General features: G+C 34.1%; 1 protein-coding gene across 14 annotated transcripts in view; it reads left to right on the top strand.

Annotated features, from left to right (window-relative positions):
- LOC106876481 (syntaxin-binding protein 5) overlaps positions 1-23,358 on the top strand; it is a 435,422-nt gene that overhangs the window by 393,547 nt on the left and 18,517 nt on the right. For all 14 annotated transcript variants that reach the window (XM_089341867.1, XM_089341861.1, XM_089341866.1 and 11 more), the window contains 3 exons: positions 13,440-13,559; positions 15,988-16,107; positions 16,471-16,608. In XM_089341867.1, coding sequence (XP_089197993.1) covers positions 13,440-13,559; positions 15,988-16,107; positions 16,471-16,608 — 378 coding nt within the window. The remainder of the gene's footprint in view (positions 1-13,439; positions 13,560-15,987; positions 16,108-16,470; positions 16,609-23,358) is intronic.

Raw genomic sequence — 23,358 nt, 5'->3', positions numbered from 1 at the left:
TAGCTGTCCTGATCTTATGTACAGACCTATTGAAGTGAAACTTGGGGGAACACCTAGCCATCTTCAGAGGTATTTATTTGCCTTCTTCTCCACCCTTTCCACACTTACTGTTGGAATATCATACAGCATCAATAACCATATGAGTCTTGGAAGCAGTTCATGTTGGTAGAGTCATACCCTGTACTTTCCTGGAAGCCCTGATCTATCATTCCTCCTCAGCCACTCCTCTGCTTGCTTCACAATATTGGTAACATTGCTTCTATCTGAGAGCAACTTTCCAAACATTTTTCTGAGGCATTTAATGGAATTTTCCTCTTTTGATGGAATGGCCTCCTCTTGTACTTGCAGCCTGATTTTGTTGGTTACTTTGTCCTCCCTGATCATCATGCTCTTCTTTTTGGGGCTTAAACCTCACTCTTGCCTGTATTGCCATGTGTTAAAGTGAAGTCAGCACCCCTTTCTGCATCCACATGAGTTGTAGTTGTTACTGTATTATCATCCATGAAACCCCTTATTGGGTGCTGACAGCTGCCTGATTCCATTGTTGGTCATTGGGTTTCTCTATCAGCAGTTGATATGAGAAGATTCATACCCGTGATGAAAAGAATAGGGGAAATTGTGCAACTAGTTATGATTCTTTTCTCAAGGTCTTGCCACTGAGTTGTAAAACAGGCTGTTCTGAAACGTAACTGGATGCTTCCAAAGTAACTGCTGATCATTCCCTTAATATGTAGGGAAATATAATAGCAGTCAAGGGCTGCATATATGAGGGTATGAGGAATTGATCCGTATGCATTTTTCATATATATTGGTATGTAATTATAAGATCCAAGGATCTAAGTGTCGGAAGTTTGAGTTTCGAGCAGTCCTTGGTGAGTATAAAAAAGCAACATCCAGGAACATTAATAATTTATTGGTGAGGGTTGTAAGCTTTTCCCATATCAAAGTTCAATTAGCTGGAAAAATTTTTTATAGTTCACAGTTAGCAACTTCAGTTGCTGTGAATGCAAATAAGAATTATATCTTTGGCAAGTTAACTGGGAAATCCTTAATGACAATGTAACCTTCATTTAATTAAGGTATCTTTAACTTGATTAGTAATGAGCTGAGTACTCCTTGTTTAGTAATTATTACAGCAGAAGATCTGCTAGCTACAAAACATATGTAGCCTGGATTTTACCTGCTCCACTCCCTCAACTTGTGTATATAGATGGATAACTAGACAGACAGATGCTGTAGTATATCTAGATTATAGTATAATATAATTAGGTTTTGTATAACTTGACAAGATATAAATTGCAGAAAAATCTAGATTGTAGTGTATCTAACTGGACTAGTATAACTAGACTGTATTATAATATAACTATACTACTGTATACCATGTCTAGAATATAGTATTATATAATTTCACTTAGCATAATGTAGCTAGATTATAGTTGAACTACCATGTAGTATAACTAGATGCATAACTAAAATGTTGTCTAACTTGACTGTAATATGATTATATTGTTGTGTAATTTCTGAAAACTAAAATTATTCTAAGTTCTATAAATTTTAATGCCACTAATTTATTACAGTGAAACTGTTATAAAATAGAACCTTGCAGTGTTGTACCATCTTCCAATAGATTCCTTCCATAAGATTAGTTGTCGATAGTTACTCTAGCTCTTTTCCTCCCCTCATGTCTTTTTTTTTAATGCGTTACATTTGGATTTGTTAAAACTTAAACAGAACAAGTTAAGTGGGGTGGGTGGGGTGGGTGATAAATGACCACATCTTGGATATGTAGGAATGGCGTCATTTTGTGTCGCTTCAAAAACATGTTTAAATGTTTTATGTTCAATGATGAAGAAAGAAAAGATGTCAGCTGAAAATATTTTAGATGTGTGAATTGAATAAAATGGGGGTTTGTGGTGGGGAGGCTTGTCGGGCTGGGTTGGTATTCTTTTGTAGAGGGTGTAAGTGGCATATAAGATCTGGTTTTAGAATTATTAAAATATATTAAAATTTGAGATTAAATAGAAATAAAGTTATCAACTTGAAATTTATTCTAAAATTAATATTTTCTTTGCTGAATGAATCAGAAATATTTATAAGTTTATGTTGAATAAAGGGTTTTATTTTTTTACTTCTTTGGTTTTTGAGCTTTTTGTGGGGGTTTTGTCAAGAAATGATATGTTTTTTTTTTTTTATATTTATTTTAAGAACTGTTCATTACAAAGTATGAATAAATTAATAAAGAACAGTCTTAGCATTGGGAATTCTGTGTTTGCACCATAAACACAAAATATTGACTGTAAAACAAAAATAAATAAGTGTAAAAAATGTATCTCACCATATTTTAAATACAAAAATAAATTTGATATATTTTTCAAATAACATGTTTTTTCTATAAATCTAAATTCTAATATATTGGTGAGCTAACTTGATAGTGTTCAATTACATGGAACAGTGAAACATAGAAAATATTTTATTATATTTCTAGATTGGCATAATCATTTTACAATCATCTTTCACATTAACCAGTTTTAATTTCTTTTAAATTTTTTATACTTGGAGAAGAATCTGTTATAGTTTCTCTTAGAATTTTTTTTTTTTTCACTGTAGAAAAAATTGCAAGTTATTTATGTATTTATATTGCTATGTTTCATTATATATATACATATATATATATATATATATATATATATATATATATATATATATATAAATTTCCAGCTATATAAGAAAATGGTTAAGAGTTGACAGGTGTCTTTTTTAGTAGCCAGTCCACTTGTTTGTGGGTTAGATCTGTAGTAAAATTAGTTGAGACGGAGTTGCAATATAAACAAATACTGTTACCTATTTAAAGCTTGTGAGGAAATTGAAATGTGTAATGAAGCAATAAAAAAGTGGGGAGTGAACCTTTTTACTAGAGTGAAAGTTTAAAGAATGATTTTAACAGAAAGATAAAAACAAGAGGAATAATGTACAGAATACTTTGGTTTGTTAATATATTTATATAGAACATTTTCTCTGTCAATAATTTGAACCATTTTCCTTATGGTACAAGTCAATTCTATCGATTTAATAGTAATTAAGTACATTGTTTAAATGTTGTGGATTTTGTGTGACACAAAGTTACTTAGCTATCAATGTTATCTGCTTCTTTGAATACTGGATATTATTATGTAGATGCTAGATTCTTTATAAATTTAGCATGATCTTGTGGCAAGTTGGACTATTTGCTGCCTGGAATGATGTATGATTGTTGCTGCTTGCTGTAGCGTAGGTAATTTAGCTACATATCTTATATACTATTGTTCCCCGCACTCGTGTTTGTATGTATGGATGCCTTTTTTTTTTACCTTCTTTATTGCATTAATATTTTTTAATGATATGCATGTTGACTGTATGTCTGTATACTATATAAATACTTTTCAAAGATATATATATATATATATATATATATATATATATAATCTCTCTCTCATTATGAGTATGTTATCTCAGCTTGCTTGGGTTGAAAAGGTCTGCAAATTTTGGGATATTTGCATGAACTTATAGACTAATTAGATTTTGCAGCAGGATATTACTTCTGAGTGCTAACTATTCAGATGTGAAGTTTGAGTGGTAATCATTAACCCTGTGTTTTGGAGTTATTTTGTTGGTTTTTTTTTTGTTTTGTTTGTTTGGTTTTTTTTTTTCTTACATCAGTTGATTAAGTATCAATTAAATCATTAGATAAGATACCAACCTTTCAACACTGATGGAGAGGTTTAGTTCATGGTGTCAGTTAGGATGTGTACATCGTGTGACTTGGTTTTTTTCTTTGTGTGTGTGTGTGTGTGTGTTTATATACAAACACACAACACTTTGACAAATAGAAGTAATTGGTTTTTAGTCTAAGAATGCATTGCATTATTTGTGGCAGTGATTTGAACTTTTATCTTGATAGAAAGATGTGTTGTTGTGAAGAACAAGGGTTTGAAGGGTGCATGTTATTTCATCACAAAATTTGTTGTTGCTAAGTAAACTCCCAAATATATATCCCAAAGCTGATAAAATACACCAATTTGGAAACTCCAGTTATATCTTTGCATGCATGTAAGACAGGAATTGATAATGAAGGTGAATGAGAGAATTGTCTTTTAATCATGTTGCAAATGGATTTGGTGTCTTATAGCAGACAAGGTAATTTCTAAAGAGAAGCCAGATTCCTGGCTTTCCTTAAGAAGTAATAAAACTGGTGTCAAAGGAACTGGTTCTCAAATGTTCTATAGTCTTTTAGCATGCAAAACAAACAATTTGGTTGTTGATCTAAATGACAGTAGGTCATCAAATCACAACATGATAACATTGGCAGGAAATTATCACAAGAAGCATGTTTGCTGGTACCTTAGTCCAAATATGGAGTTGGTGGCCAGGTACTGCCCTATTTGCTTTGTCAGTTTCAAGTTCCATTCTTAAAAGAAGTGACCTGCTATAACCTCATATTTTTCACTAATTACTATTTATGTATATATGTTCCAAATTTTGGCATTGAAAGCTACACCAATGCCAGAACGGGCCGACACTGCACAGTGCCAAAGATCCCAGCAATATATATATATGCATACACACAAACACACACATACATACAAATATATATATATATATACATATACACAAACACACACATACATACATATATATATATATATATATATATATATATATAGGAAAATAATAAAAATAAGTCAGAATGCTAAACTGAAAGCATATTTTAATATAGATGTGTATAGGGAGGATTAAAAGGATTTCTAACCAGCTTTCATTGCATGGCAAATTTTCAATAAGAGAGAAAATGAAAATAATGTTTTTTACAAAAATATATTAAAAAAATAAATATACCAATGCATTATATTGTCATTGAGTTTTTAAAGTTCAATGGTAATCCATGTAGATAATTGTTAGAAAGATTAGGATGCATGTAATTAAGAATGTTGTGTTTAAAAAAGGCTGAGAGTTTATGTGTTAAACAGGAAGTGTGGTGTCAATGGTGTTGTGTTTAAAAAGGCTGAGATTTTATGTGTTAAACAGGAAGTGTGGTGTTTGAGAGTTTATGTGTAAAACACCACACTTCCTGTTTTACACATAAACTCTCAAACACCACACTTCCTGTTTTACACATAAGCTCTCAAACACCACACTTCCTGTTTAACACATAAAATCTCAGCCTTTTTAAACACAACACCATTGACACCACACTTCCTGTTTAACACATAAACTCTCAGCCTTTTTTAAACACAACATTCTTAATTACATGCATCCTAATCTTTCTAACAATTATCTACATGGATTACCATTGAACTTTAAAAACTCAAAGACAATATAATGCATTGGTATATTTATTTTTTTATATATTTTTGTAAAAACATTATTTTCATTTTCCCTCTTATTGAAAATTTGCCATGCAATGAAAGCCGGTTAGAAATCCTTTTAATTTTCCCTATACACATCTATATTAAAATATGCCTTCAGTTTAGCATTCTGCCTTATTATTATTATTATTTTCCTATTATTTCTCCACGTGCGGCTAACACAACCCCACCATTTACTGACATATATATATATATATATATATATATATATAATTCAATAATAGGATAAAAATCTTTTACAAGAATTTTATCAAGTAGCTAGTGTGAAAAAATTCGTAAGGGAAAATTCCATCATTATCCCTAGAATATATTTATATATATATATAAAATGTTGTCACAACAGTAAATATGTCCATTCTACTGAAATGAAATTTTCAGTAAATTTTCTATATCCTTGTGTAGCTGAGGATTGCTCTGCATTTTGCATTTAATGTAATGCTCGCATTACTTAAATAAATGGAGTAGCATGAAACGTGCGTACTGCAATAACCTTTAAAATCCATGTTGCTTTTTTTTATTTATATATATATATATATACATTTCACTTCTCAGAGTGCTCTATCTCCCTTGCTCCTAAGGTCATGGTACTTGGATGTTAAGCAGTTTTTTCTGGGCATGTTCTACCCTCATGTCAATCTCAATTTCTCCAATAAATTTCTCATACCTAGTTGTTAATTCACCCAGTGCCCCTACTATTATTATATATACTATTATTATCATTATTATTGTTATTATTGATTTGACTCAGGTCCATTCTTATTCCTGGTAGAATTAATGTAACAGGTTACTACATGTTACCTTAGGTATCCACAAGCTTTCAATGGTCTTTCAAGTATTTAAAATCTTCCTGATAATTATGCACAACAGATTAGACTGTTGGAAAAGAAAAAATCTTAACATCCTTACAACAAGTAACTTTAGATGCCAAGAACCCTCCTTAGTATCCTAGCTGTCCTTAATAACACTGTTTTCTGGAGTTGTGCTAAACTGGGTTTTATGCCTGTTTCCTCTATCCATCTGTTCAAATCTTTAGGGATAGTTCCCAATGCACCTATAACTACTGAGATACATTTTACCCCCACTCTCCATAGTCTCTGTAATTCAATGGCTAGGTCCTGGTACTTTGCTATTTTTTCTATACCTCTCATATTGATTTTTTCATCATTTGGGACTGTAAAGTCAATTATCTGGTTCTTTCTATTCTCTTTATTTACTACTACTAAATCATGCCTTCTACTGTGTCAGTCTGAATATTAAAGTTCTACAACATTTTATATTTCTTACTTTCTAGTACTTTACTAGGTTCATGTTCATACAATTTATCAGTACGTTCAAATCCTAGCTTTCTACATGACTCCCAGTGGATTACTCTCCCTAGGTTGTCATGTCTTTTCTTGATTATCATTATCATTATTATTATTATTTATGGTGGTGAGCCGGCAGAATCGTTAGCACACCAGGCAAAATGTTTCGTGGTATTTTGCCTGTCTTTACATTCTGAGTTCAAATTCCACCATGGTCGACTTTGCCTTTCATCTTTTCTAGTATTATGATCTGAGTTCAACTTCTGATGAAGTCACTTTGCCTTTCATCCTTTCAGAGTCGGTGAAATAAAGTACCTGTTGAGCACTGGGGTTGATAATATTGTCTAGCCCCTTCCCCTACAAATTTCAGTGCCTGTAGTAGAAAGGATTATTATTATTGTTAAGCGGCAAACTGGCAGAATTATTACCACACTAAGCATTTTGCTTAGTGGCATTTTTTACATCATTACATTCTGAGTTCAAATCCCACTGAGGTCAGCTTTACTTTTCATCTTTTCAGGGTCGATAAATAAAGTACCAGTGAAACACTGGGATCAATGTAATCAACCAGTCACCACCCCCAAATTTCAGGCCTTGTGCCTATAGTAGAAAGGGTTATTATTATTACTATTATTATTTTTAACAAACAAATAAATATATTCAGATACCCTAAAATAGCAGCAGAGAAACGTTGATTTAAGCTTTCGCTTTTGAATTCCATTTTTGCCGTTTTGCTTTAGTAATGATCTTGAGAAAGGCATGAATACCACTCAGTCCAATTTGTTCTTTGTGAATAAGCAGTTTCAATCCTATGTTAATCCTATCAGCTGTGGTAAGGTGGCATGCTGGCAGAATCGTTAGCACACCTGGCAAAATGCTTACTGGCATTTCATCCATCTTTACATTCTGAGTTCAAATTCCACTGAGTTCGACTTTGCCTTTCATCCTTTCAGGGTCAACAAAATAAGTACTAGTTACACACTGAAGTCAATGTAATCAACTTACCCCTCTCCAAAAATTGCTGGTCTTGTGCCAAAATTTGAAACCTAAATCAGCTATGGTATCATCATAGGACTGCAATTATTTCTGATTTTCAAAAGACCTATTTCCATTTGAAACATTGAGAATGTGCAGCTTTATTTTTCATGCGCAAAATAGAATTACATGCATTTATAAGTTAGGTTTAATTAATGCTAGGAATGCAGTGATTAACGATGCTGTTAATAAAGAAAAAAAATATTTTTTAAGCCTTTTAAAACAAATGTGATTACTTCCATTTTTACTTCCATTTAGTCCTAATTAGAATGTTAGATTTATAAATTAGAAAACATTTTAATATTTGATTAAAAATCTTTATTTGCCGACCATTACCATATTTAACTAATTATTTTTGACTTTCTTACACCTGATGCTCACATTCATAATAAATATACTCATTCTTTAAAATCCTAGCATCACATTCAACTTTTCATAGAATTCTATTTATTTTATTTTCTAATTCAAACATTTTTCAATGCCTTTGTTTCAGTTTAGTTACATTCACCATTCTTACTAATTTACTAGTGTAGAAAAGATGCATGGTTCAAATCCAGCAGTAAGCCTTTGGCCTGTTTTCCATCCAGGCAGAGTTTTAATCCAATATATTACAGCTGTGAAGCCTCATGCGCTAATGGTAAAGGATGTTGCATTCACAATCACAAGATCATAGTTTCATTTCCCAAACTGACAGTGCACTATGCTTTTGAGCAAAACACCTCATTTCACATTGGTCTAGTCCACTCAGCTGTAAATGAGTAACCCTGCAACAAATTTGTGTTCTGTTCCAGGGAAATGTTGGCCTGCCTGATAGCCAGTGGGTCAGCATCATTCAGAAACTACCACAATGCAAGGAAGTGCATTGTGACCAGCAATGTGTAACAGCATTCAATAGTCTGGTCTATACAGTGATATTACAAGCTGTAGTTTATAGCTGTATTCACTTCAAAATACACCAGTTATCTTTTATCTTTTACTTGTTTCAGTCATTAGACTGCAGCCATGCTGGAGCACTGCCTTGAAGCATTTTAGTCGAGCTAATCAACCCCAGTACTTACTTTCTTTTTTAAATCCTGATACTTATTCTATCAGTCTCTTTTGCTGAATCACTAAGTTATAGAGATCTGAATACACCAACACTGGTTGTCAAGCAGTGGTGGGAGGACAAAAAAAGACATACACACATAGATACATAAATATATATATGTGACAGATTTCTTCCAGTTCCTGTCTACCAAATCTACTCACAAGGCTTTGGTCAGCTCAAGGCTATAGTAGAAGACACATGCCCAAGGTGCCACGCAGTACGACTGAGCCCAGAACCACATGGTTGGGAAGCAAACTTCTTACCACACAACCACATTTACACCATTAAATGAATTTTTATATTCCTTGAAGCTTTTTTCACTTCTAAATGTAAACCACTAGAATATTGATTAAAATCTACTGGTGTATTGATTTTAAAGTCCACTAATATATTGATTAAAATCCACTGGTGTATGGAAGTAATACATACTCTAACAATGTATTTGTGTTACAAAAAAAAAAAGCAATGTTTTCAAATGCAATTATATATTTGCCTTTTTGGTTTCCTTTTCCTTTTTTATGATATTGATAGCATATTTCAGATGTTTTATCGAATGATGGGGATATCAGTTTATCATTCTATATTCTTTTCTGATATTAATTAATTAGATTGGTTGCCTAATTGTTTTACTGAAATCTGCTACAAAAAAAAATGTTGACATGAAATTAACCAAATAAGAATGATTGAAATTGATAAAACACATGTATGTATGTATGTGTGTGTGTGTGTGTGTGTGTGTGTGTGTTTGTGTGTCTACATTTACACATGCATATGACTTCAGTCTCTCCTCACTTCACAATTTACCATTTATGATTCTCTAATTTGTTTTTTTCGTACCATGCCTGTAGTCTCCCAAATGAATGTTCTGTTGTTAATCTAATACAACTGATTTGGTCTTATAATCCATCTAAGCCATTTAACATGAAATCTGGGATTTTCCTAGAAAGAATCTGAAGAAAATGTCTGTTACCATATATGTTTTTTTTTTTTTTTTGTGGTTTATTATAGTAAAAAAAAAACAGTTTAGTATTTGTAACGAGCAATAAAGTGGTTGTGTCTGTCTTTTGTACTGGAAGTTTAACGAAATCTTCAAGCAGTCATTTAAGTTAAAAAACCTGAATTTAAACCATTCTAAGCATGTGACTTATCCCCTCTTTTCTCTTCCAATAAAGGTATGTAATTTTTAAGTTCTTTTGTTGCTTTTTTTTTTTTTTACTTACTGTTAGGTTATTCTACTGGATATTATTGTTTGGGTATCAATTACTTTTGATCTTTACTACAACTTGCTGTTACAAGATAGGACACTCATATTTGTATTGTTTACAGGTTTTTAAAGAATGGAATAATTTTCTGGCTCTGTTATATCTTGAAGGTAGAGAAAATATTCTTGCAGAGGAAGATACGGTTATTTTACACTCCTAACATGCTGATATGAGATTTTCTTCAATTAGTAATATTCTTTCTGTTGTCTTCTCAACCAATTTTTGGATTTTTAAAGTGTGTGGGCTTTTGTCTTGACATTAGGGGAAAAAAAATTTTTTTTGTTTTTATTTTATTTTTTATTGTATGTGTTTTGTTTTCATTTTATTTTTCAATAATTCCATGCCATAGATTTTGGTTATTTTTATGCCATACATTTGGTATTATATTTCATTTCTAATAATAATAATGATATATATATATATATATATATATATATATATATATATATATATATATATATATATATATATATATATATATATATATATATATATACGTATATACATATCTAAATAAACATACATGCATGTGTGTCTGTATGTCCATATATATATATATATATATATATATATATATATATATATATATATATACACTCACACAAGATTGCTAAATTTTGTCATCTGTTGAAGGCATTGAATAAGTTGGTTCATTTGATTTGAATACTGAATTAATTTCTTGGTTTTCTTTTAAAGTTTTGTGCTTAATAAATATAAATACAACCAACTGTTAAGAATTACATGAGCAGTTATGGAAGAAGAAAACTTCATCTGTGACCATTCAGTGAAACTGGTTGCTCCACGACAATATAATCCATGTGTTTACTGGACAAATAATTACATGAATGGACAGTAAACTAGTGAACCAGATAGTTAATAATGTTTTTTGTCTTAAAAATCACATAAGAAAAAGTAACTTTGATGTTGTAATTTTCCAAACTATTAACCTTGTCTGTAGAGTGTATTTATGATGTGTGTGTATGTATACACACCCACACATATACACATACATACATACATATATATATATATATGTATATACATACATATATATGTACATACATACATATATATATACCCACAAGCACACACATTTAATGTACACATAAATGTTGTAAATATTCACAATATACACTGTAAAGATAAGGTTGATAGCCAGGAGAACTATTTTCTGACTGACAACTCATTTTAGACATTTAATAGCTTTAATGTATTCCTTAATGCAGCACCATTTAGAAAGGTACCATCTTAGAATAATTCTGGACATTAAACTTTTGAAAATGTCCCTATTAAAACAGTTGCTAGTGCAGTAGTTGGCAGTTCTTCTACATTTCTACTTGACTATCTTACTAGTGTCTGGAATTGTTATTATAAGTACCACCTAGAATATTTTGCAATGATTGAATATTAACTGTGTTTTTCATTTGATTTTGTCTACATGGTTTCAATCAGTGCATACCGCAGTTATATTTGTGCACATTAAGGAATATAAAATTATTGGGTCATCCCATAAATAATGTGGTATTTTTATACTTTTATTTTTCAAAATTAAGATAAACAAAGTTCTTTTTTAATCTAAAATATACTCTCCTTCATATTCTACAATGCTCTTCCACCTATCTGGTAGACTTGCAAGGCCCCTCTTCCAAAATACACTTTTCTGTGACAAAAAATATTCCTCCAGTACTGTTCTGACTTCATCTACAGAATTCATATTTTTTCCAAATGATTTTGAACAATAGGGAATAAATGTTAATCAGATGTGGCAATGTCCAGTGAATATTGTGGGTGGGGCATCGTTTCCCATTAAAACTGCTCCAGCCTTTGGAAAGTCACCCTCGTTGTATGTGGCCAAGTATTACCCTGATGAAAGAACACCTTTTATCATGAAACCAAAGATGGTTCTTTTTCTTTTGGTGCTGACTTAAGCCACTCAAGCTGCTTGCAGTAGATCTCCTTTGTTATCGTTTGGTTTGGGTTTAAAAGTTCAAAGTGGACTGAACCTTTCATAGCCCACGAAACAGATAACACATTATGTGGGTGAAGACCTTCTTTAGCCTGGGGTGCTGTTGTTTCTCCTTTCCCTACCCACTGTCTTCAGTGCTTGACATTTTTATAGAGAACCCATTTCTCATCACCAATCACCATTTAGTCCAAAAAAAGGTTCATTCATGAGACATGACAGCAAAGAAGAGCACACTTTCACTCTCTGCACACGATTAGACTCGGAAAGTTTGTGAGGAACCCATTGACCCAATTTGCTGACTTGTCCGATGGCACACAGGTGTCTGGTTGACTGACCAGATCCAAGCTTCTCTGCTAGTTCCTCAACAGTTACAATGAGATTTTGTTCCACCAGGATTTGCAGGATGTCCTTGAGGAGCTCTACAGATCTTCCAGGATGAGGCACGTCTTCTAGACCTTAGTTTCCAGCTTGGAATTTCTGGAACCATCGTTGACACTGGCTTATGCTTATTGTCCAATCCCCATATACTGCATTAATATTCCTCTCACATTCCATTGCAGCGTTGCCTTTATTGAACTCATAAAGCAAAACATACCGAGTATGCTCCTTTGTCACTTCCATTATAGCTTTGAAAAATAACTGTTAAAATTGAACTGCACTCTTCAAAACTTGCACTAGTAATAAGTACAAAGTAAAATTATTACCTGCTTTTATAGTAAGTTGATGTAGGTAGTTTATCCCGTTCCCCTCTGAGTTTTAGTTCATGCAATTGAAAAACCGCATTATTCATGAGATGACCCAATACTTAGTGTATTAATTTATGTACTCTATAGGAAGACACCTGATCTTGTCCTTCTGTCATACTTTAGCCTTTCAGCACCTGGTCTAACTTCCTCTTACTCATACCCTCACACGCAGTTATGAGGTTTTTCTCATTCTCTCATTCTTTTCTGTCTTGTGACTTGCTTGGTGACCTCACTAGTGCTGGTGCCATATAAAAAGCATAAGGTGGTGGGCATTAGAAAAGGCACCTAGCCATAGAAGATATACCAAAGCTTATACTGGAGCTCAGCACAGCTCTGTCGTTTGCCTGATCCTGTCAAACTATCCAAACCTTACTGGCATGGAAAATGAGGCATAAGATGAGGATGAGGGATTACCATGGCAAATGAAAGCTATTAGTGGATATACGTAATACAACATATAGCTCAGATAGAAGTTGAAAAATTAGCTCTCAGTGTATTCAGTGCAAGAGAGAACCGGTAGTGATTTATCTCTGATATACAGACTTGTGACAAGACTGACACTTAAGCTATTTGGATTTGAAATCTTTATGCATCAAATAACTCCAAATTAATCTCTAAACTGTATTACATGTTACAGATAAAAATGATGGATCCTCATTCTCTCGGTCGAGAAGCTCCAGTATGTCCAGTCTCGAAAATGTTTCCAAAGAAGCAATCCAGTGTCTCAAATTTTCTGATTCATATACAAGAAAAACAGGTTGGTGCTTTTATATATGTTACTGCTGCTGTTGCTGTTGTTGTTGTTACTTAAGTTTTGTAAGTAAATATTAATGGCTTGACTGAGATAGATGTGACTATTTTATATAGCCTGTTCCAGCTAAAGATGACTGATGGTGGGAAAATATCTAGATGTGTGTTTGCCAGCTCTTGGTCTCCACTTGTTGATTTACACCAGTGTTGTTTCTGGTCATGCTGGAGCAGTGATATATGTAAATTGTCAGAAGTATTATTAATGAGAGAAATAGGTGTAAATATATACCAAATGAAATATGTTGGGCATGTGTTAACACACATTATTACAGACAGAAAGAAAGAGAAAAAAGCATGTGTGTAAATATATATACATGCATTTATATACATATATATATCCAGAAAAAGAACAAGCAAATACAGTGAGTATATTAATATTTATTCTATACTATAGCTCCATTTCAGCTGATTTTACAATGAGTTTTGCACATAGGTGCAGGAGTGGCTGTATGGTAAGTAGCTTGCTTACCAACCACATGGTTCCAGGGTCAGTCCCGTTACGTGGCACCTTGGGCTAGTGACTTCTACTATAGCCTCAGGCCGACCAAAGCCTTGTGAGTGGATTTGGTAGATGGAAATTGAAAGAAGCACGTCGTATATCTGTATATATATATATATATATATATATATATATATATATGTATGTGTGTGTATATGTTTGTGTGTCTGTGTTTGTCCCCCCCAACTTCGCTTGACAACTGATGCTGGTATGCTTACGTCCCCGTAACTTAACGGTTCAGCAAAAGAGACCGATAAAATAAGTACTAGGCTTACAAAGAATGAGTCCTAGGGTCGATTTGCTCGACTAAAGGCAGTGCTCCAGCATGGCTGCAGTCAAGTGACTGAAACAAGTAAAAGAGTAAAAGAGAGTATGAGTTAGGGAAGAACCTAAGGCAATAGTCATCAGAGGATCTAATATGAAAAGTACCACAATGGCTCTCTACTGCTGCAGATCAGGAAGTGTCTCATCTGGTTTGTGAGTGTTGTGAATAAAAACAAAATGAAAACACTCATGGGAGACTTCTGAGGCAGAGTTCATTAAAAGTTATGTCGCTTGCACAAAAGTCAGAGTGCCCCCACAGTGTGAAGAGGTAACTGCTTGCAAAGATGGGGGCTGCAGCTTGTGTGCAGTGTAGGATCGATGTGTCTGTGTGCAGGAGATGGGGATGTGGGAGGAGGAAATGGTGAGGAATTCAAGTCTTAAAATCAAATGTGAATATGTATGTATGTATTTGTAAAGTTAGGTGTGATAAACATTATGATGACCTCTCAAACAGTGGTGGTGACAAGTACTGATGGTGGAAGCCCTAATGTTTATCAAGGTGCAGTCTGCAGATATTCAGAAGGACTGGTCTTAACACTTCAGACCCATATGCTGCAGCAGAAGCGTTAAAACCAGTTCTTCTGATGGTGTAAAGCAATCATGGAAGTGCCACATAAAAGCGTCAGCACCCATGTGGAATCATGTAAAAGTACCTGTGCAATGCCATGTAAAAGCACTCATGCAACACCACATAAAGCATCTGTGCAGTGCCACATAAAAGTGCTCATGTCACACCACATAAAAACACCCAGGTCACTTTGTAAAATGGTTAGTGTTAGGAAGGGCATCCAGCTGTAGAAACCATGCCAAATTGAACTGAAGTCTGGTGCAGCACCCCAGCTTGTCAGCTTGGACAATGGATGTTAAATGATGTTGATGATATTTTCTTTCATGTGGGCATGAACAGAAAACTTCCCAGGCACTTATTCCTCACATTCTGAAGGCACTCAAGCTTTTTAAGCCCAGGACATAACTCTTGATGAATTCCCCTTTGAATTTCTCCCACAAGTGTTTTCATTTCATTTTTATTCACTGCACTCACAAACAAAATGCTGACCTCGAGTAGCAGAGAGCTATCACCATACTTTGTTAAGACAGCTGAACGGACCCATAATACAGGACGATGATTCTGTGTGTGGAGATCTAAAATCAACAGTAACAGTCACATATCTAACTGTACACAGAATATTTACTATCCACGTGTGTGTAGTGCTAGTGGCATGAAAAAAGCACCAAGTACACACTGTAAAGTAGTTGGCATTAGGAAGAGCATCCAGCTGAAGAAATCATACCAAAGCTGATATGGAGCATAATGCAGCCCTGTGGCTCATCAGATTGTCAAACTATCCGAGTCATGCCAGCATGGAAACCAGATGTTAAACAATGATGATGATGTGTGTGTGTGTGTGTGTATGTATACATGCATACAAATATATGTATTTATATGTGTGTGTGTGTGTATGTATGTACATTACTCATACTCCCAATGCCTTATAACAAACTGTAAAATAACTCTTGTATAAGCAGTTTTTTCTTTGTTTCCAATTGCCAGATAGTTACACCTGTCCTTGTTTATGGGTCGGCACCAGTTTAGGATCCGTCTTAGTCATTGTACTTAATCTTCCTTCGCAAGAACAAAGAAATTTCCAGCCTGTCATTGTATCTCCAAGTGGTGAGTTTTCTTTTATTAACTATTTCAAGCCTCTGTTTTTAAAACTTCCTTGACCGTTTTCTGTGTATAACAAAATAACAAGGCATAGCAAAAAATATGACTAGATATAATAAAAAAAAAAAAATGTGACAAGATTTAGTTTTAAAAAATATACATATATATCCACACACACACACATATATACATATATATACAGAGATATATAGACATATACACACACACACATATATATACATATATATACAGAGATATATAGACATATACACATACACACACATATATATATAATATACACATACATATACATATCTACATTGAAAGACCACAAACTTCAGTAAAAGAGTATTTCTGGGTTTTTTGCAGGAACCATATTCAGGCTAAAAGGTGCCATTCTTACCATGTCATTCTTGGATTGCAATGGTGTTTTAGTTCCCGATGCCTCAGTTCAATGGGAAGATAAGTCAAAGTTGAAAATAGATCCAAGAGATGCGCAAGCACAAAGTAAGTATAACTTGGTACCAATATCTCATAAATATTTGTGAGAATTTCTGCAATTTTCAAACTATACCCAAGAAGACCCAACCACCACAACAGAATTGAGATCCTAAAACCAAAGTGCCACATAAAAAGCATTGGTGTGGGTGCTGGTACTATGTAAAAAGCACTGGTGTAGGTGCCACATAAAAAGCACTGGTGGTGGTGCCACATAAAATGCACTGGTGGTGGTTCCACATAAAAAGCACTGGTGGGGGTGCCACATAAAAAGCACTGGTAATGGTGCCACATAAAAAGCACTGGTGGTGGTGCCACATAAAAAGCACTGGTAATGGTGCCACATAAAAAGCAGTGGTGATGGTCCCACATAAAAAGCATTGATGATGGTGCCACATAAAAAGCACTGGTGATAGTGCCACATAAAAAGCATTGATTATGGTGCCACATAAAAAGCATTGATGATGGTGCCACATAAAAAGCACTGGTGATGGTGCCACATAAAAAGCACTGGTGGTGGTGCTAAGTAAAACGCACCCAGTACACTGTGTAAAGTGGCTGACATTAGGAAGGGCAACCACCCATAGAAACCAAGCCAAAACAGACTATGGAACCTGGTGCAACCCCTGGCCTTGCCAGTTCTTGTCAAGCTGTCCAATCCATGCCAGCATGTTAAATGCTTAAATGTTCATGATGATGATGATGATTCAAACCAAATTTTCAAAATATAATCTATGCTATGTAATCATTATCGTTTTACTTTCATGACCCAAATTGTTTCTACTCAGTTGAATTGCCATCCCTGTAATTCCTCAGAATTCTTCAACCTTCTCAGTCTTACAGCTAAAGCTTACCTCAACAAACTTTCTGTGTCTAATGGCACTTGGGTCGTACTTGTAGTTTACTAGGAAAGATGCTCAGCCGAATTCCTCATTGATGTAGTTGGAGTTGGAAAACCCCAAATTAAAATCTGGTGAAACTAGAAACAACCAGCTAATCCAAAATAAATATAGGTCATCATTGCAGAGTTAGACCATTTACAAATGTCTGCATGTAGGTAGATAAGTGAAGGCGCATGGCTCAGTGGTTAGAGCGTCGAGCTTACGATCGTGAGGTTGTGAGTTTGAATCCCCGACTGGGCTGCATGTTGTGTTCTTGAGCAAGACACTTCATTTCACGTTGCTCCAGTTCACTCAGCTGTAGAAATGAGTTGCAACGTATCAATCTTTCCCTTTCCCTTGGATAACACTGGTGACGTGGAGAGGGGAGATCGGTATGCATGGGCGACTGCTGGTCTTCCATAAAAAACAACTTGCCCGGACTTGTGCCTGGGAGGGTAACTTTCTAGGTGCAATCCCATGGTCAGTCATGACCGAAGTGGGCCTCAGCATATAGATAGCAGTGTTTTAGATATTGCTTTGAATTTTGTTGATGTCGTAAGAATTTGTGAACTTTGAAAGAATGTGAAATAATTCCTTTTTGTAACAGTGGATCTTGAAGCACGCATAAGGCTATAAATACTGGTTTCAAATTTTGGCATGAGACCAGCAATTTTAGGGGAGTGGTAAGTCAATCCCAGCATTCAACTGGTACTTATTTTATCAACCCCAATGTTCAACTAGTACTCATTTTATTGCCCCCCCCCAACATTCAACTGGTACTTACTTTGTCAACCCCAGCATTCAACTGGTAATTACTTTACTGACCCCAGCATTCAAGTGGTACTTACTTTATCAACCCCAAAAGGATGAAAGGCAAAGTCAACTGTGGCAGAATGTGAACTCAAAATGTAAAGATAGACGAAATGCCTCTAAGCATTTTGCCTGGCATGCTAACAATTCTGCCAACTTACCATTCATTAAGCTATAGAAAAATGATAGTATCTAAAGCCAAAAGTAGCCCTCGGTTTTTTTCTATCCAAAAGGGTTTTTTTCAGCTCAGTATTTACATGCTATTATTTTTAGCGTTGTATATGTTTTGTTGCTTTAAATAGCTTTTACGAGCAATTTTTTTACTACAAAGTTCAATGCACCCAAACACTTCCAGTGTAGTTCACGTCACGACATAAAGACATAAATTGCTTACAGCTTGTGAGGTATTGCAAATTTTAGATGATGATGATGATCAACAGGTAACTTAAAATCAGTTGAAGAAGTAAGAGTTTAAATGAAAGAATATAACGATGTCTCAAATGAAATTGTGGTTCCCAGTCGGCTGATGCTTGTAGTGATGCAACATTGAAGTTAGATTCACAGGTTGCCAATTCCAGATAATAATCTCAGATTTTAAGTGTTTCTTATTTCTTTATTGCCCACAAGGGGCTAAACATAGAGGGGAGAAACAAGGGATCAAGTCGATTACATCGTCCCCAGTGCGTAACTGGTACTTAATTTATCGACCCCGAAAGGATGAAAAACAAAGTCAACCTTGGCGGAATTTGAACTCAGAACGTAGCGACATACAAAATACCGCTAAGCATTTCGCCTGGCAAGCTAACGTTTCTGCCAGCTCGCCACCTTAAGATTTTAAGTGTTTCTATTTAGTAGTTTTCAATCAGTTTGATTTTATTTGAGATGTGCATTTTTATGCATTCTGAATGTGAAACTGTTACAGGTATTAGTTATCTCCCCATACTCAGGGCTGAATGCTGATAGGGTTGAAACAGAGACCAATCCCCTCCTGCCATTCCTTCCCATGACCCAGGGAGTAAGTTTTTGTGCAGTCATTCAATCTGATTGCATTCACAGCCATACTACTCTCAACTAATTCCTTAGTAGTTTCATAAGTGTTATTTAGTTTAATTCTAAACTTTAGATAATATATTCTTCTCCCTCACATAATGAGAAAGCAGTGACTACAATCTGAAATAACCATGAAAGTACTTTACTGAGCCAGCTACTATCCCTGTGACTATGGTTGCATAACAAGAACAACTTGTATTGCCACAGTTACATATATTGTCAATACGTGTGCGATCAATCAGTGAACTAATTTATAGCATATCAGCCGCTTTAATGAAGGATTGAGGGATCAAATCATACCAAGGGCAATGACTGTTAACTCTATCTCTCTCTCTCTCTCTCTCTCTCTCTCTCTCTCTCTCTCTCTCTCTATCTATCTATCTATCTATCTATCTAATGTAACCTCGTGGGCATCGGTACCATTTTCCTCTTTCTCCGTTTTTCCATTCTCCAAACTTTCCATCTTTCTGACGAAAGGCTACTCCCGAAACATCATACACTCTCTCTTTCCTTTCCCGAGCGTCCAATAACACTATCCGTATCACGTCCTCACTTTGTTGCTTTTTTGTTATTGTTTTTTTGAACCTATATATATATATATATATATATACACACACACACACATACATATACATACACACACACACATATAGATATATGTGTGTGTGTGTGTATATATATATATATATATATATATACATACATACACACACACGTACATACAGCCATACACATACAGGTGGGTGTACATGTGAATGATAAAAGCAGTTGACATTTATTGTAGAAGCCCCACATTACTTGCAGTTTTGTAGACATAAAAGCATGTCTAGCTTATCAGATGTTCAGAGACAGGGTGAAGAGGAATGAATCTAGCTAAGAAGCAAGATTGATGGTGGGGGAGAAAGAGAAAGAAACCACAATAAATAGATTTCTGTTGCAGTAGAAAGTATACATGCATATATGTGTGTGTGTGTGTGTGTGTGTGTGTGTGTGTATATATATATATATATATATATATATATATATATATAAAAATACAGTGTACATTTAAACACATAAGAGGTACCCATCATAGGATTCTTTGCATGCTAGAAGGAGCAGCCAAACTCCAAACCACTATCCCTAATAGTGGTTTGTATTTTGGCTGCTCTTTCTAGCATGCAAGGAATCCTATGACAGGTACCTCTTATGTGTTTAAATGTACACGTCACCACCAATGTTGTCCAAGAATCGATATTTTGTTGTGAATTAGGGTTAAAAGAAGGGTGAATAAAGAACTTTGTGGTTAAATATTTTTTTCAGGCTCTGCAACGCAAGTGAAAATCTTAAAAATCACTATTTTTGGTCAAATTTTGGATTTCATGGATTATAAGTCAAAATGAATACATATTTCTACATAGAAGAATGCAAAACAGTAAATATAGTATCCTTAAGAGGTTGCATACCAAGTTTCAATACAATTGACTAATAGCTTGAGGTTCTGCATTGACTATAAAGAGAACAGGAGTGTGAACTTCTCTCCAGTGCCGCTGCAATGGTAGTGTGTGGACGTACGTTGTACATGTGTGAAGTTTTCTGCTTTGTACCTTGACTTTAGGCCTTTGTATTAAAATTAACGATTGTGTTAAATTTAGTGTTGTTTACCTTTAGTGATGACTCATAAGCCAATAACACGTCATTATACTGAATGCCCAATATTTGGTACTCCATGTGATCTTAGCAAGCAAGTTTTGCCAACTTACAAGGACGTACTAAAATGTGTTTTATTTAAACGAGAAAAAGAAAGAATGTAGTTAAGAAAGATCCTTCAGTTAAACAAATTGTCAAAATTGTAGCAGAAAAGATAATTCTTCTTTGGCAAAAGGCATCCATCCCTTATGTTACGATTAAGTCAGTTAAACTGAAAATTTTAAATTTTAAAGTACCGAGCATTACTAAGATCTTTGAAAAATAGAAAAAACCATGCCATCATTTCAAACAAAGTATAATGTGTTTAAAAACAATACAACAAAGGATTCATTTGACATTCCCTGCTGCAAGTACAACTCCTTTAAAAACTAGAATTATTTCAAATAAATTGGAAGTGTTAATTATTTTTATCACCAAAATGTGTCAAGAATCAAAAATTGGTTTACACATAATTTTATTTTAATGTGTGCGTGATCTAGACCTAGGCACATATCCATCCAATTGCAACTAGTGAGGGCTATCTTGATAGATGGGGGTGCTGAATAGAACTCTAAAAACTGTACTGTTTATAAAATTTGATTACATCTTTCAAGAAAATTCACAACACGAAATAATACAATCAGGTTACATTTATTTAATACAACTGCTATTTACAGCAATGCAATGCAAAAACTTTAAGAAAATCATCTTTGTCTATACTTGATTTGTATTTACTAAGGGAAGCAAGTATCACAAGGTTTGATTTTCACTGGTGCTTTATATTTCATTGAAAGGGTGTCGTAATTCGAGTTATTTTAATGTGTGTAATCTAGACCATGTTTGTTCCCCAACCACTGCTCAGTTCTGCAAAAGAGATGAATAGAATAAGTACCAGGCATAAAAACAAAATAAGTACTGGGGTCAATTAGTTCGACTAAAACCCTTCAAGGCAATGCTCCAACATGGCTACAGTCAAATGAGTGAAACAAATGAAAGAATAAAAGAATAAACCATTTATTAAACAAAATATAAGCTAATAAATTTTAAGATATGACTTTTCATGCTCTATCATTTTCTGAATCAAGTTACATGTCTTGGAACCAATTTCTGATGTAAGTTGAGGTACGCTTGTGTGTGTGTGTACATTACACACCCACTCTTTTCCATCTTAAACTGAGCATCAATCTAATGCATTCACTGTGTACATCCCTTTGACTTTTGCTGTTTTGTTTTTATTTTTGATTTGCATATATATATATATATATATATATATATATATATATATATATATATACATACATGTATAATATATACATGTATAAATTATCTAAGGAACATTACAATGAACTACTTAAAAGAGAAATAGAAAAAAACTACCGAATCACAAGTAAAACAGCACTAAGGAATGCTAACCTCGAAGCGAAAAAAATCATGGAGAAATATGACTTGCAAAAGAGAACTGAACCTTTAAACCCTAAACAACCCCATTTCGTTTTAAAAGACCATAAGATAAACTTTTGGAATAGCCCTAAATTACGTCTAATTTGTCCATCCAAATCTGATATTGGTATTCTTAGTAAAAATATACTTGACAAATACGTACCTACTTTAGTCAAAAAATTAAAACTTAGTTTATGGTCCAATTCTTTGGAGGTAGTTGAATGGTTTCGTAACATTAATAACAAGCATAACGCCAAATTTATCCAGTTTGACATATCTAACTTTTATTCATCAATTAACCCCATTATTTTAAACAAAGCACTTTGGTTTGCTCATAAGAAGGCGGGTATGTCTAGAGAGGAATTTAAAGTTATTAAAGCAGCAAGAAATTCTATAATTAAGTTCAATAACAAACTATGGATACGTAAGGACACCCCAGAAGGATTTGATGTCCCTATGGGAAGTTCCGATTCAGCACAAATAGCTGATTTAGTCTGCACATACATTCTTTATGAATTAGAAGACCAATTCCCAAATGTTAAGGGTGGTCTATACAGAGACGATTGTTTACTCTATTTAGAGAACACCACAAACCAAATAATACAAAAAGTTAAAAATAGACTAGCTAGGTTTTTCAGTAGAATGGGCTTTAGTATAGTATTTGAAGATGAAACATCTATAGCTAACTTCTTGGATGTCACTCTAGACCTACACACTAAAACAGTCTTCCTTATCACAAACCCGCCACTAACCTAAAATACATCAGCAAGTTCAGCAAGCATCCAAATTCGGTAACAAGAAATTTAGTTAAGAACATTTCACTTAGACTATCCAATCTATCTACAAACGAAAATATGTTCAATAAGGAGGCTGAGTTTTACAACTCAACTTTATTAAAAGCAGGTTATAG

The sequence above is a fragment of the Octopus bimaculoides genome, chromosome 25, assembly GCF_046866305.1.
Source record: "Octopus bimaculoides isolate indiv1 chromosome 25, ASM4686630v1, whole genome shotgun sequence".
Lineage (NCBI taxonomy): Eukaryota > Metazoa > Mollusca > Cephalopoda > Octopoda > Octopodidae > Octopus > Octopus bimaculoides.
This window is presented reverse-complemented; position numbering and strand designations above follow the sequence as displayed.